This window comes from Strix uralensis, chromosome 3, assembly GCF_047716275.1.
Source record: "Strix uralensis isolate ZFMK-TIS-50842 chromosome 3, bStrUra1, whole genome shotgun sequence".
NCBI lineage: Eukaryota > Metazoa > Chordata > Aves > Strigiformes > Strigidae > Strix > Strix uralensis.
Window position 1 is genome coordinate 943,947 of NC_133974.1, and position 16,065 is coordinate 960,011.

At 47.3% G+C, this 16,065-nt stretch overlaps 2 protein-coding genes across 2 annotated transcripts in view; one reads left to right on the top strand and one right to left on the bottom strand.

Moving 5' to 3' along the window:
- RAB10 (RAB10, member RAS oncogene family) overlaps nt 1-14,835 on the top strand; it is a 51,468-nt gene extending 36,633 nt beyond the window's left edge. The window contains exons 3-6 of the mRNA XM_074861209.1: nt 5,223-5,361; nt 9,184-9,273; nt 9,793-9,894; nt 11,809-14,835. Coding sequence (XP_074717310.1) covers nt 5,223-5,361; nt 9,184-9,273; nt 9,793-9,894; nt 11,809-11,892 — 415 coding nt within the window. The 3' untranslated portion in view covers nt 11,893-14,835. The remainder of the gene's footprint in view (nt 1-5,222; nt 5,362-9,183; nt 9,274-9,792; nt 9,895-11,808) is intronic.
- LOC141940407 (uncharacterized) overlaps nt 1-16,065 on the bottom strand; it is a 208,476-nt gene that overhangs the window by 42,332 nt on the left and 150,079 nt on the right. The gene's annotated exons all lie outside the window — the stretch shown is intronic.

Here is a 16,065-nt window from a genome sequence, read left to right on the forward strand (position 1 = left end):
AAATTTTAGAAACAGCCTTATTTTTTCTAGCATGCAGCTCTTAACTGTGTAGAAGACCATAAAGCAATTTTTTTTTTCAGTGCATCTTTGCTGGGAACACTTTTACATGGCTAGAAAAGGGTCCTCAGAATTTTTTATTCAGCAGTGGGCTCGTTGCAACAGTAATGGGCTGACCTGGAACAGCGGAAAGAAACGTGCAGCAGCGTGGCTATCTGAAATAACTACCCCCGTGGAAATGCCCTGTTACCTGCAAGTTCTTGCATTTAATAAGTACAGAGGTGAACAGCCAGAGCTGCAGACAGCACCACTAGCTGTTGTGGTGTGATTGTTGTGTGCACTAGTGTGTGATCAGTCTCATTAAGATTTGCAATTATCCTAGGAACTTCTGAAAGTTAACTCTTGCTTCTGAGAGCTTTTGAGACTATTCACCATGTGCGTAGCTCAAGGTGGAAGGGACTCTCTTGGCATGTCACTCTGACTTCCTATAAAACAATTAGATTCTTCACTCATAGATTATTTTTTTTTCCATGGCTGAATATTTTTCAGAAAAGCTGAAATTTGCCAGTCGTGAGGTATCTTACAGATGTTCCTTTGTGAAGGAAGTTTTTCGCTAAAGCTTCCAGAGCGTGCCTCATGTCAGCAGTACAGTTTCTTCAATGCAGTATTGTGCTGTGTAGTTTTAAAAAATATTATAAGAAGAAACAGTGGGACATAATAAAGTTCTTAAGAATATTTTGCTAGGAAGTATTTGGTTTAATATGTTGAAGACTCTTATTTCGAGCTGTGTGGACTGGAAGGATCTTCACAGACCATCAGATATAATCTCTTCTTGTTGCATCCCTGTGAATCTTTCATAGATAAGTCATAGTACATCTTAAGGTTTCTTTAGTCTCTGCTAGGTCAACCGGAAAGCTGTCCCAGAAATTCCTTTCTCTGTTGGTTAAACCTCTAATATGATACAGCTTATGCATACTTTAATGTTGGCATGAGAGTAATTTAAATAGATTTTTCACTTTCCTTGTGCTTCTCCTTTCCCTAGTCCCACAGGATGACCTTCTTTGTCTTTATTTTGCAGCTAAACAAACCAAGTTCCCCCTTTCCTCCTGTGCAGTAGAGCTTCATTTTCCTAAGCTATCTTAATAGCCCACATCTACATTTATTTGAGCTTGGAAAGCTAGCGAGCTTCCGCAGTTGTTTTTGCCTGTGTTGAGGATTTGCTGCACACCCGTAGCTTTGGAGCATATTCTTACATCCTAGAGGTTGGAACAAAAGAATGGCAAGCCAGGGCAGTGAACAAGACACGTGGTCTCTGACTGTCTTGTGGCGTTTGCTCAGGGTGGATTCATCGGTCGTAGGCAGTTTGAAAACCATAACTCATTTCCTCTGTTTGCTTCAGTCAGTTCTCTAATCTCACAGCCATTAAGAGTTATCTCTGAATAATGAATGGAGAATCCATTAAGAAGGGGAAAGGGCAAATATAGTACTTTAAAAAAAAAAAAAAAAAAGGAAACACTCCAGGTTCTTAGCTTTATTCCTCCCCGGCTTTCTTTTCCTCCATTAGCTTCAGTTGCCAGAAGAAACACTGGAGGAGTTAACGAAGCAAGTTTAGTTGTAGGCACATAGGATGTGACAAGCGATGAGTAACAGCTAGGTGTTGCCCATGCCAAGTTGTGTAAAATCAATCTGAATTCTTACTGTGAGGGCTCCTGGCCTTGTCAGGAGAGGAGAAATTGCAGGTGCCGTATGTCTTGATGTTTTTTGTAAGGCTTTTCTGACAATGCCCTGTTTGATGTAAGCAAGTCAGGGGGAAATGACTTGGGTGAAGATGCTATCAAGGGGATACAAAACTCCTGGTGAGAGAAAATAAGTGATGTGCAAAAGTTCTGTTGAGATCTTTTGCAGGAGTCTGTCCTGAGTCTCACAATAGGCATTTAATGTTTGGGGTAAGGGAATAGAGAGTATGGTTCTTGTCTTTAAGTTAAGCAAGAAACGATGAAGTTGGAAAGTATCAATTGTGCAGAGGACTGGATGATAATTCAGATTGCTTTCGACTGATTGGAGAAACGTCACTGGAAAAAGTCCTGTGAAATTTGGTAGAGACAAATGCAAAGTTAGCAAGTTCAGTGTGAGTAATCAGTTACTCAAATGTCAGAAAAATCTGCTTAATCATGAGGAAAGGGAGTGGGATGCGTAAACAGGCATGCCCAGGTCTTCTGGAAGATGTTCCTGCACGAGGCTGGTAAGACTTCAGCTGGACTAGTGTCCTGGTTTTTGCTTAGACCTGGGCAAATCAGAGGGAGTCTGGAGAGAGTAAATAGGTGAGGCCGTGTATCTTAGACATTTGGCCAGTGAGTAAGGTCTAAAGAACTTGAGGTGGCTTGAGAACCTTCAGAGAAGGTGCAAGAGCTGTGTTTGATGTTTGTGTTTAGTTGTAGAGAGGAGGGAGATGAACTCCTCTAGTTATCTATGAAAGGGAAGACAAGGATTAACTTGCACTAAGGAAAACCTGAGTGTGCCATCAGGAGAAACTTCCAAGTGGGACAGAAAGGAAATGAGAGAGGGGGATTGAAGCCAGCAATCCTCAGAGGTCTCCAGCAGAACTTTTGGGAATAATGTGAGTATCCCTCAACGTTTTGTAGAGCCAGGGAGTGGACTAGGTTGCCTCTCGAGGCTACTGCCAGCGAGCCGGACCTCTGCGCAGCACGGCCTGTTAGAACAGCTCCGAACAAAGTGGTGCTCGGGTTTAGGAACTGCCCCTATTCTTCCTCCTCCTCCTCTGCTCTTCGCCTTCTTCCTGGTATTTGTCATTTCCTAGGAGGAGGTAGAATCTCGGGAGCAATCAGCCTTAAAACCATGATCTGGGGTCTGAGCCAAACAGGAGGCGATAAGACTCTTGGAGAAGAAACTTTGTACAGCGTTTCCCCTTCATCTTAGGAACTTTTCCTCCGTGGTATCTTCAGCTTTTGAGGCTTTTCATTTACTCCCCATTTGCCAGCTGATACCTGGCCAGAAATCTAACATGTGCTTAAACAAATTGATTTGGCAACTGCAGTCAGTGTTTGTTGGTTCAACTGTAGGTGCCAGGACGGTGGGGAGAGCTGAGTTTCCACAGGACTCAGTGCCTGGTGGTGTCCATGTTCTGCCCAGGCATTTGCTGTGACCTCAGGAACAGTTGAGAGGGAAACGAGTTGAACTGGTTCAACTGAAGTCTGTCATCTTTTCTGAGGTTACTGGTTTGTGAACAAGGAAACGTGGGTCTGGGGGGGAATGCTGTGCCTTTCGGGAGGAGGTTAGGGAATGGGTAATCTCAATTTAGACCAGTTTAAATTTGGAGACATATCTGATTCTACCTTATCATAGAATAGTTCGAGTGGGAAGGGACCTTACAGCCCATGCAGTCCCACCCCTCTGCCATGGGCAGGGACACCTTCCACTAGCCCAGGTTGCCCAAAGCCCCCTCCAACCTGGCCTTGAACCCTTCCAGGGAGGGGGCAGCCACAGCTTCTCTGGGCAACCTGTGCCAGGGCCTCACCACCCTCACAGGGAAGAATTTCTTCCTTAGATCTAACCTAAATCTCCCCTCTTTCAGTTTAAAACCGTTCCCCTTGTCCTGTCCCTCCCCCCTTTCCTGTAGCCCCTTTCAGTCCTGGGAGGCCGCTCTAAGGTCTCCCCGGAGCCTTCTCTTCTCCAGCTGAACCCCCCAACTCTCTCAGCCTGTCCTCACAGGGGGGTGCTCCAGCCCCCCTGAGCATCTTCGTGGCCTCCTCTGGCCCTGCTCAAGCAGGTCCGTGTCCTTATGTGAATAGTGTCACTGAAAACTAACTGTAAACATGTAATCTGTTGGGTTTATATCCTCTGAAAGACACTGTAGAATGTGGCAGTTAACTCCTGATTCTCAACTGAATGGCCTGCAGGTTTAACCAAATCTCATGCACTCTCCATCAAACATCTGGGAACGAGATGGGAAAACACATACTGTTATTAGTATTGCACTGTTTATTTTCAACATATTGCTTGTAGAAATCAACAATTTAATGTTACAGTACATCTCCTAGATTTATTTTTCATACATTTTGATCTAAATTTCAGCAATTTACGTTTGTAAAATCAATTTAAAGCTTTATAAAATTGATCTGAAAAAACAGAATTCCTCTCAGTATTAAGTCTGAGTTCCAGAAAATGTTGAGTGATTGGCTTCGTGGCTGCTCAGCAGCTGGTGAAATGGAAAGGGATCTTCTTGGGCATTGTGGTGGTGTTGATTGGGTAGTTGGGTCACGTCGTTGCTCGTCACAGTTCCAGTCTCTCCTGACTTTGACAGCAGCGTTGCTAAACAGCCTACAACATTTTGGAAACTTTCTATAGAAACTTGAGTACCGAGTCCGCGGGGCTTGTGCTGTGTCAGTGGTTATGGCATGTAAGTTAAAAATTGTAAATGGAGTTTTAAAGTGGCTTATTCTTATGTTAATTTGGGAAGAACTGGTCAGTAACAGGAGAGAGTGTCTGGGACAGCAGCATTTCAGGGTCGTTCAGACTCTCACTGCTGGAGCTCGCAGTCCTATCGAAGTGTTGGCAGAGCATTTTTTGCTCCTGTTTCGTGCAGTCCACTGCTGGTTCCTACCAAGGCTCAGGAGTCTGAGACACTTCCCTGAGATATGAGACTTGGCAGTGAAAGTTTTTCCTTTCAGGTGCAAGTTTCAAGTTGTCCATAAAAATACAAAGTTTAAAATGAAGAAATTTCTACCGTGACTCGATACTGAGTTTATTTATTGTGGTAAGATAGTAGACGACCTACTGCAACCTACCACTTTGCTGTTCAACAGATGGCTTCATCCTCTGCCACCTTAGTCGTGTAAGCCCAGTTACGCAGTCCAGCATCTTGTTTCTGTCCTAGTTGACTCTGAAATGTGTTTTTAAAAAACCTAATCCCCTTTAAAGTAAAATCTGGAAGAGAAACGTCAAACCCTCAGTTTCTGTAGCCTCCTGAGCCTGGCTTACCGAAGCTTGCCCGTTCTGCGAGTGTTCAGCTACACCTGGGAGGGAACAGGTCTACCTTGAAGCTGGTGCATGTTGGAGGATGTCCTACTGCTCTTTGAAAACATCACACATCCCCCCGTAGCGGTGCCGTAGAGCACGTACAGGGCCGTGCACACTTGTCTAATGGATACACCATGCAGGGTTCTTTAAGCTTGCCTCTGATACATACTCTTGTCTGTTTTCTGCAGGGACACGGCAGGGCAGGAACGATTTCACACCATCACCACCTCCTATTACAGAGGTGCCATGGGCATCATGCTAGTATATGACATCACCAATGCCAAGAGCTTTGAAAACATCAGCAAGTGGCTCAGAAACATAGATGAGGTGAGTAACGTTTGTAAGATTCCAGAATTGAGCTGTTTGGTGTGACCCGTAGAGCGTGTGATGAGTCCCGCAGAACTCAGCTTCTGCTTCTACCCTGGCAGAAGGTGTAAATTAACACGGGTTTGGGTGCTGTTCTTTGGCTGTCCTGTGTTCCCTCCCTCAACTCTCCCTTCAGCAATGGCATGAAGGGTTGCGATGCTGCACAGGAGCTAGTGGTGTCCTAAAACGTCAAATTCATACACAAGTGAACTTTGTTTCTGTGCTGGAGAATACTCAGAGGTAAGGAATGTGTCTTCTAGTAACTGGGAGTTGCAGTTTTCGGGAGGAGCTGCCACCACGAGGTGGTGTGCAGAGGAGCAACGCGAAGCCGTAAGCTCTAGAGTAGCTATAGAATACGTCACTTCTCGTTCTAACCTATTTTATAAGGATGGCTGTGTAAATTCTCAAAGATCATTAAATATGCTTACCTCCGCTCCCTCAAAATTGACGTCGTGAAATATTTGCAAGTTTTATCATGGGTGTTGCAGATAGTATGGCGAACTGCTCTTGTTGAGTGTTGGCAAACTGCTCAAACCTGCATAGCTGATTTTTTTTCTCCTTGTTTGAGAAGTACCAAACAAGGAGGCTGGTAAAATTTCAAGCCAGGTCAAGTGAAGCAGAAGAAACTGATGTGGAAACATTCAGGGCCTGGATACCCAAGAGTTCATTCTCCGGGAGTTCTGAGGTGTTAGAGAGCAGCACAGCTGTTAGTTCTTGGTTTTGTTTTGCTGTTCCCAGCTGGAATAAATGTTGGGATTTTCCAGCTTCGTGTTTTTTCTAGAAAGCATGAAGATGGCCCTGTAGAACCGAGCGTCAGCAGATGGGTGCTGTCAGACTGGTGAAAGGTTCTTAGAGAGCAAAAATTTTATATTGTGACTTTAATTTTCTAGCATGAGAAATGGGAAACTCTACTGTTACGGAAAGGTACACGTTTTGGTACAGAAGGAGGGGCGGGGAAGTAAGGCAGCACAGGAAGAAACTCAGAGACAAGTTGAATGTAAACTTGAAACCAGGGTCTTTAGATTCTGCAGTTGCTTTGTTTAAAAACAATTCAGCAGTATCCAGGAGTAAGGGATGTCGTTCATCCCATCATGTCTGAGGAGAGAGTGGTTTTACTGCCCTCATGGTTTTAAATCTGCACCACACAAACCCCGGCAGCTGATTTCAGGTACGTGGGGACAGCAGCGTGGTTACTGCAGTTTTATAAAGGATGTTTGACCCTTCAGGAAGCTTTTTTTATTGTGGAAGAAGCTCACTAAAGGAGTGCATTTGTAGGAGTGACGGGTGAAGTCATCCTCTGGGGTTCCAGGTGCAGCGTTGAGGCTTCTCACTAAAATGTGTGGCAGGTGTAACCCGCTCAGGGACAGGACATTGCAAATGGTAGTTGTGAACGAAGGGATGGAGTGCTTCAGTTTTACACAGCATTAATATCGCCGAGGATATTCTCTGAAGGAGGAGAATTTTCAACAAGCCAGCTGCTCTTCTGAATTGCTAGTCTGTGTAAGGAGCCTCTTCTACAGGCCACTTAAGCCTTGATTTAGAAATAGCCAGGAAACCTAGAGACATTACACCTTCATCCTTGTGAAATACTTCATTATTTAAAGCTCACGCATTCTGCAGAGGTGTCCTGTGCTGTGCACTTTTGTTTGGGCTTGAGTAGAGTTGAGTTGCTCAAGCGCACGGTTCTGTATGTTGGGGCTAGCTGTAGTTGAAAGAAGACTCTTGCTGTGTAAGCAGTTTTGGGCGTGAAAAGTTAACGTTTTCAGAGTTTTATTCTATGTGACATCTTAATCTGCCTTTGGCGACTGGCTGCTCTTCCTCCTTGTGACCTGAAAGAAAAAATACTGGGGGTGATTCTCCTGAGGGATGTGAAATGGGTTGTTACTGTAAGCAGGAGCATGGCAACGTGGATCTCTTGCCTCTGTAGTTGTGTTAGTAATGCTTCTGTAAAGTAGTATTAAGAGCGTTGGAGTGAAAGTAAATTCAGATTAGTCTTTCCAAGAAGCTGCTCATGGCAGTTTTCAAAGTACTTCAGTTATCCACTTAAGTGATGCTTTGTGTTGGGGCTGCTGGAGCTTTTCTGCTAGTCTGGTGCATCTCTCTGGCATATTCTTTCCTTCCTGTGATGGATATTGGCAGTGCTTCCATAACTGAACCACTGGGGTATTTTTGCTTGTTCAGTGTTCCTCGAGAAAGCATTGGTGGTGTATTAGAAATAGTGTGACCAGCAGAAGCAGGGAGGTGATAGTCCCCCTGTGCTCTGCACTGGTGAGGCCACACCTGGAGTGTTGTGTCCAGTTTTGGGCACCTCAATCCGAGAGAGATCTCGAGGGGCTGGAGCGAGTGCAGAGGAGGGCAACGAAGCTGGGGAAGGGCCTGGAGAATAAATCCTGTGAGGAGCGATGGAAGGAGCTGGGACTGTTCAGTGTGAGGAGGAGAAGGCTGAGGGGAGACCTCATCACTCTCTACAGCTCCCTGAAAGGACATTGTAGAGAGGTTGGTGCTGGTCTCTTCTCCCAGGGAATTAGTGACAGAACAAGAGGGAACGGCTTTAAACTGCAACAGGGGAGGTTCAGACTGGGCATGAGGAGAAAAATTTTCCCAGCAAGAGTGTTCAGAGAGTGGAATAGGCTGCCCAGGGAGGGGGTGGAGTCCCCATCCCTGGGTGTGTTTAAGGGCCGTTTGGATGAGCTGTTGGGGGATGTGGTGTAGGGGAGAACTTTGTAGAGTCGGGCTGAGGGTTGGACTCGATGATGCCAAGGGGCTTTTCCAACCTGAATGATTCTGTGATTCTGTGTTTGCTTTTGCCTTACAAAGGTGATTCCCTCAGTGCATGGTCCTGCTTTTCTTTGCATCCTGGGCGTTAGCAGGGTGCTCACTTCAGTTTTCCCTCGGCGATGACCTGGTTTACATGTGCTCAGTGCACGGTCTGCATTACATTTCCCTGCAGGAAGTACTTAGCAGATGGAGCTCAAGCAGAAAGCTGACATGCAGTCTTGCTCTCATTGCGACATCAGAGGAGCAGCGTGATGCTAGAGAGCTGTAATTTCCCTTTGTTAGTTAACTCGGTAACTCCTCTCAAAAAAAAAAAAATTAACAGGCGAACAGGTTTATTTACCAAGTTCTTGGTTAGTTGGCTTTGCGGTGGCTGAAACAGAGTCGCAGTTGTTGAGGAGACTTACAATAAAATGATGCAAAGGGCCCTTTAAACACCAAAAAGTAGTGTCAGCTGGGGCCATGGCACTGCTTGAAGCTTGATTCTTGGCATCTGTAGCTGTGGGGTGGTTCCCATCCTGTGATGCTTTGTAGCATCGTTTCTGTGATGTGCTTGCCTAGCACTCAGAAAAACTCACACCTCTAAGTGCCCGGCGGGAAGATGATTCTTTTCCCACGTTGCTGAATACAAACTAACGGAGGTTTGGTAGGCTGGTGTCATTAACTATGGGTCTGGGTCGCAGAACAGCGCTTGGCCTTTTTCAGAAAGGAAGACTTCACGTGTAAACTACAGAAATAAAAAGGAAGGGGGAAAATAACTGGCATTGGGATGATGATAGAGCTGGGTCACACCTGTAGCTGTTGTCTCATTCCACTTCCAGGTTATGTGAGCACTTTTGTCTGAAGAACGATGTCTGGCAGCCTTTTTGTTACGACTCAGGAAGGTGCAGGACACCAAGATCTGTAAACGTTAGCCTGGACTTCAAACAGCCTGGAAGTACAAAAGTGAGGTGGATATTTACTGCTTGTTGGGGGAGGTGTGTGAACCTGTCTCTTGTCTCGTTTTAGCATGCCAATGAAGATGTGGAGAGGATGCTGTTAGGAAACAAGTGTGACATGGAAGATAAAAGAGTTGTCCCTAAAGCAAAAGGCGAACAGGTAAGTGTCAGACCAAAACTTGCTTATCCAAGGAAGCAAATCGGTGCCAAAACCTCCTGCCAGCTCCAGTCGGTTGAGGTGCCACAGTGGGATGTGCCAGGGAGCGGGCAGGGCCGCTGGATTTGCTGATGCTTTGTAAGTCCAGGGGTTGTTTTCCCTGAAGCTGCGTTGCAGACAATGCCGTGAATGGAAATAATTCCGCTGCAGTTTCTGCTGCCTTTGATAACTACAGATTTTCAGGCATCCTTTGTTAAGTTACTTCCCGTGTGACAGGCTTGTATGGTATCGGTCGTCTTGCGTCCAGACATTGACTTGTGGTTTAATACACTTTAATTGCTGTTTCTGAATCATTCTGTATCAAATCTTTTGTGACACTTTGCCTAGCTAGTACTTCTGATGCCTGCTACGGCCAAAAGTATATTATGTGCTTATAAATGCCACTAATCCCCAAGTTACGGCAGCACCAAGTGAATAACTCTGCAGTAACGCTAACCTCCTTCTTTTTCTCTTTTGGTTTAGATTGCTAGGGAGCACGGTATTAGGTTTTTCGAAACTAGTGCAAAAGCAAATATAAACATTGAGAAGGCATTCCTCACATTAGCAGAAGACATTCTTCGAAAGGTAGGTGCTTACAGGATTTGCTTGAAAAAAACACCCTAAAAATTTCAGCTCCCATCGCTGTTGATGTTTATCTGGATTGTTGCAGCTTTTGGCTTTGGTGTGCGAAGGCAAACGCGTCCCTGAAGGAGTTCTTGTACGTTGGAAGTTTCTAAAGCTTGTTTGCTGTTCCATTGTTGTAGGGCTACTGTGTAGAGGGAGTAGAGCCAAGGAACGTGAACTTGTAGCTGTTTGGCCCTTAAACTCATGGTTGTGTTGTACGTGTGCTTGGGCTTAAAACGTTTCAGTCGGGGTGGGAGAGGATTGTCCTGTCCCTGCCACCATCTCCATCAACGTGCAGCACGGGCTAAAAACTCTGAAGCGCCTCTTGGGAAGAGTTGAGGTGTGGTTGGCCAGACAGATGAAGGAGCTCGAAGTGTTGTTTCTGCCCTGTTTCCAGTGATGAGCCCCCTCGGCCTCTGCGTTTCGTGGGAGGTTTTATTGGGACGGTTGTACTGCAGCTGAGAGGAGAGCGTGGATCACCAGCTCATCCCGGTGGCTGGCTCCCCATCCCCTGAAGACAGTGGCCTTGGTGGCCTGTACCCAACTCTGCGTGCCCAGAGCGACAGGGCGCTGCTGTACTCGTACCCCTGATATCTTCCACGAGCAGAAAAACACACCAGCTCCTGATAGCTGCCACCGTTCGTAGGATCGAGCTGAGTGGGTGGCTCCGGGGCTGGTTCCAGTTAGTTGTTGTGCTCCCGTAGCCGAGGGCTCGCTTTACCCTGTCACCCTGTGCTGGCACGTTCCTGCTTCCCATCGGGTCGTGCCCCTCCAGCGCTGGAACTCCGCAGAGCTCGGGAGATGAGGGTTGGCCAACTCCAGCACGTGCCGGGGTGACCCTACGTGGGGTTGCTGTGCCCCAGCTGAGCGTTGGGGGCTGCCCTGTCTCCATCACTTCATCGATAATGGCATCTGAGTTAACTGGGTCCAAATTTAGTGCAAGGTCAATGTTGAATCTTTTTTGCAACCCTTATAAATACACGTCGCTCAGCAACGTCTGGTTCGCCGTTGTAGGTCCGAGTTGTTTCTCAGGTTTTGACAAGCTTTATGTGAGAAACCGGCTGAAAATCCCTGACCTCTGGTAAGCAGGAGGTCAGGCTAGCGAGGCTCACTGACCCTTTTCACCTTCAAATTTTTATTTTGGCCGTCAGTGTATTTGTCTGAAGAATCGGGGGGAAGAGCGTGCTTTTGCAAGGCTGTGAAAAAAAAAAAATAAGAAAAGGAATACAGAGGCTAACCAGCAGCATTCTCATGAACGTTTGGGTTGGTTTCTGAACAGCTGAAAGGAGATGTTAGCATCGGATCAAACCCACTTGACTCTGATTGTTGCTTTGGTCTCACCAAGTTTACATCCCATGACGCAGGCGAGCCTGCTTTGCCTGCTGCCTCGGAAACTGGTGTCCTGGTTAACTGGAAGGCAGATGCTGTTGAACAACCCCTCTTTATCCATAAATTACTCTGTGGTTTTCTAAGGTCGTTAGTTCACATAATTTAGCTTCAGCTTGTGTTGGGTGTACACTGTGATTTACTTACTCCACCAAAGTCCGAGTGTCAGTTCTAAGAGCAGGATCTAGAAATAGTTTTAGTTTACTTTGGGGTGGTCCAAGTTCAAAAGTTGTTGTTGTTGGTTTTTTTTCTCCCCCCCAGATTTCCGGTTGTTGTTTATTTAAAACAAAACTTAAAATGGTTTTGTCTGCTTTTGCTGGAGGGGGAGGAGGATTCCCTACATTTCTGAGGGGCTCATTGTCCCTAGTTTATTCATAATATTATTCGGTGATGCCAGTCGTCTTGCAAGCCGCTCTCTCTTCCGCTCTGAATACTTTACTGCAGAATATCTTGAGAGTCATCTAACTCTTTTTACTTGTTTCCTTGCAGACCCCTGTAAAAGAGCCCAACAGTGAAAATGTAGATATCAGCAGTGGAGGTGGGGTGACAGGCTGGAAGAGCAAGTGTTGCTGAACGTTCTCCTATATCACCAATCGCCATCCACCGCCCCTTTTTTCTCGCTGCAAAACAAACCACTCTGCCTGTTTTTAACCTTAAACCAATGTTTTGTTCCTCATCTTAACAAGCTCCTGTCTCCCTTTGTTTTTCCGTTTAGGACAGCTTGCGTACTATAATTTTCTCAACCATGTGTATAGGAAAATCATCTCCGTGACTTCATTTTTTTTTTTTAATGTACCTGCTCAACTTACCACTACGTTTTGGTTGTATTATAGTCCCGTTCCTCCTGACATTAAAACCTATAGCAATCATATTCAACTCTATTCTGCAAATTGTATAAGAATAAAAGTTAGAATTAACAATTTATTTTGTACAACAGTGGAATTTTCTGTCATGGATAATGTGCTTGAGTCACTGTATTCTCTAGATGCATCAAAGAGCCAGGAAAACACTCATTTTTGCCTTGAGTCTGTGAATGGGGTTTATTTTGTCCTGTGCCTTATGTGGAAAGGAACTTTTGTTTTCACTTTTTTTCTTTTCTCCTCTTCTGGTGGAAGCATGTGCAGGAGACCTACCATCCATACTTGACCATTTTAAAATACTGAACTCTTTTGTGATTGCTTTCTGTGATTGTTGGTGTAATGCATCGAGGACAAAGGGTGGTGCAAAAAAAAAAAAAAAAAAAAAAAAGACATTTAATCTGCTGTGTCTCCTTTTTGGTGATCTAGCCATTCAGAACTGTTCCTGCTGCCATTTTTCTTTTTTTTCCTCACTCGCAGCTCTTTCCTTTTGCCTGCATGCTGCTTTTATTTGCATTTCTTCATGGTGTGATGTGTTAATTAAAAGGATGGCAACGTGGTATGTTTGCCAAAAATTTAATACAAAGCACTGATTTAGCTTTCAAGGTAAAAATGTTGACGATACCTACTAATTTCCCTCTAGGCAATGTCAGTTCACTAGTATATCTTCTCTCTCCTCCTGCATAGCCGTTGGGTTTTATGATATGGAAGAGTTATTTGCATGCACTAGTTTTCTATGGAGGGTGATGTGGTTGTCTACTTTATGTGTATGAATATAACATGCAGTTCCCAAACTGACAGCAGTTAACACGAACTTTTAAGTTCTCTCTTCCCATTAGCCCCTCCAACCAGTGGTTCGGTAGCCTAGCAAAAGGCTGAGTGAAACTAGATTTAAAAAAAAAAAAAAAAACACGAAAAGGGAGAAAAAAAAAATGTTGGCAGTTTAATTTATTACCTCCCTGCAAACTTTCCATTTTCCCCGTGGTAACGGCGGCGGCGCTGGGACCGCGGTCAGCCTTGCTCTCGGTCCTGCGCTGCGGGGACGCGGCGGGGGATCCCGGGCGGGCTCCTGAGCTCCCCCCGGGGATTAATTTTGCTTTTCCAGCGGCTGCGGGGGTTGCTCCGGTGCCCGCAGCTTCCTCCCTTCCGGCAGGGAGCGGGGAAGGACGCGAGCGCGGCCGCGGGAGCCTTTGTACCTTCACTTGCGTTTAAACCCCCCCTCGGAGAGCTGCTCCCCCCGAGGACTGAAAGATATTTTAAATAGATGCTTCTTCCTCCCCAGGCCTCCCGGTCTCCCTTAGTTGGACAAGTTTGTGCCTCGCTCTTGTCCGCTTGGGTTTCGGACTGTCTCCGGTAAAGAATTAAAGTAGTAAATAACGCTGGTTTAATTGTAACGAAATGACGGTGTTTTGACATCTAGTTTTGAACGGCTTCCCGGTAGTAACTTGAACCGAGGTGTCTCCCCTTTCCCTCTGTATTCTGGCATTTTGTCTCCGTGTGTGTTAACCCTTCCCTGTCGAGTGGCCGCCGGGCTGGGGCCGGACATGGGGACGGGCGGATCAGCCGCCTCTGTCGCGCCCAGCGCTGTAAATAGAGTTACGGCTACTTTTGGTTAAACCTGCACTTTCTAACATGATCAAAAAAGGGAAAAATGGAGAAATAGACATCAAGGTGGTTTGGTTTTGGTTTTTTTTTTTTGTTTGTTTTTTTTTGTATAATCCTTGTTTTAAATGTGAGCTTTTTATTTGCTGCCAGGGGCTTGGCTCCCTCTGTGTAAATCCCTTTGTAGACGCTGTGTTCCTTGCGAGCCAACAGGTAGAGAGCAGGCCCCTCGCTGCTGCTCCTAGCCACCGCCTCCCCTTCCTCCTCTCCTTACCCACGTAATAAACTGAAATATTTCTAGACGGTCTACTTCTGTTCACATAAAAACCATGAATTTTAACCGCCGGGCTTGGCTTTGTTTTGCGTTGTGGAGTGCAAGGCCCAGCCGAGGAGGAGTGAGAGACAGGGAGTCAATGCTAAAAGACAGGGAAAAAAAAAAAATATAGTCATAATAATCATGTTGGAGGAATTTGCAGTACTTTTATTTCTGCTGGTATCTAAACTTCCTGCTAGCTAGCGAACTAACTGCTTGTGAAACCTCTACTTGGAAGACACCCCCTCCCCAGCCCTGGGCGTGGAATAAAGCCTAAGGCCAGCCTAGAAAAGGATGCGAACGCAGCTGTCCCTGCTCCAGCCCCAGGCTGGGCTTTAGCCGCCACAGAGGACTCGGCGCTACCTTTTTGTCACAGGAAAAAAAAAAAAAATCAAAAAATCTAACTCGATTAAATTGGTCCTGATAAACCAAATCCCGAGGTTGAATCTGTCCTACAAGTGTGTCCAACCGCTGCCCCGGGGAGCTGCTGGGGCGGGGCAGGGGGCAAAGCGGCGCTTCCTCCTCTCGGCCTCCGACGGTGGAAAAACAGCATCAACTTAAGGTCTAGGATTAATTCCCATGCCTACAATTTTTTACTTAATCTTTTAATATTTTTGCTACTCCACTCTGGCTTTTTATTTAAAACACATTCTTTTGTACCACTTACTGTATCAAATTGTATAAAAGATCACTGTCCCATTCTTGGTCGTACCAAGAGCAAATAAAAGCTTTTATAAACTTGCATTGGTTACTTCCTCGGCCCCATTAAATTCCCTTTTCCCAGGCCCTGGGTGGGGGCAGAGGGCCGAGCCCTGGCCCCCCACCTTCTCCCAGGGGCCACCGAGTCCCCCCTGAGCCTCATCTGAGCGCTTGGCTGGGCCGCTGCCACTCTCAACTTCTGAGAAAGGATTTGCCTGGCGCTAGAACTCCTCATTTCTGTCTTTTCTGCAGCAAAGCTTTAGGTTGGTGTTTCCCAAAGGCAGGATGGGGTGAAGCGTCCCCTTGGCATGGGGGTACCCCAGCTTGGGGGCTGTGACACCCCCCAGCTCCTCAGTGTGGGGAAAGCGGCCGCCCTGTGCCAGCAGCCCTGAGCCAATGCCCTTCCCTGACCCCTCTGCTGCCCCCCCGGGGCTCCCCCAGCCCTTGGGAGCACCCCTGGGTGGGGATGTCACCCCCCACGAGAGCTCAAGCTGTCCCCATCGGCTGCTTGCGGTCCCCTCCCGTGCCCCTCGCAGGGGAACGAGGCCACCCCCGATCCCCCCAGTGACTCCATTGCTGTGGTCGAGGCACCGCGGGGTCGGGGCAGCGCTTCCAGCCGTGCCCATGACCTTGGTGGTGGCATTTGTGCCCCCGGGGGACTCAGGGACCGGGCAGGGACCTTCCCCCACGGACACCGGCACTGTCCGGCAGCTCTCGGTGTCCCCGTGTTGGTGTCATCCCTGTCAGTGAGTCCGGAGTCTTTCCCTGTCGCCCTCCTCTGCTGTGTCACCCCGGCTGTCCCCATCCCTGTCCCTGCTCCTTCCTTGTCGCTGCTCCATCCCCATTCCCATCCCTGCTCCATCCCTGTTCCCGCTTCATCCCCATCCCTGCTCCATCCTCATCCCTGATCCTTTCCCATCCCTGCTCCATCCCTGTCCCTGCTCTGTCCCCATTCCTGCTTCTGGCAGGTTTTTTATGTCCCCACACGTGGGCTTTCCCCCGGAGGACCCCGCTGCTGCTCTGATGGCACCTTTGGGGGTGGGTGTGTGTCCCCCACCTCTCCAACCCGCACCAGGACCCCACCCCTGCGCTGAGTCAGGCCCTCGAGGAGGGGTCGGAGTCTCCAGCACCCATCGCCGGGGGCTCCGGCTGCAGCCTGGGGGTGCTCGGGATGGGGGGGGGGGGGACACAGCCGGGTGACAGCCGGGTGACAGACCCCAGCGCGCAGTGACACGTCCCCAGGGCTGGACACTGGCCCCGTCGGCCGCTTGCTGC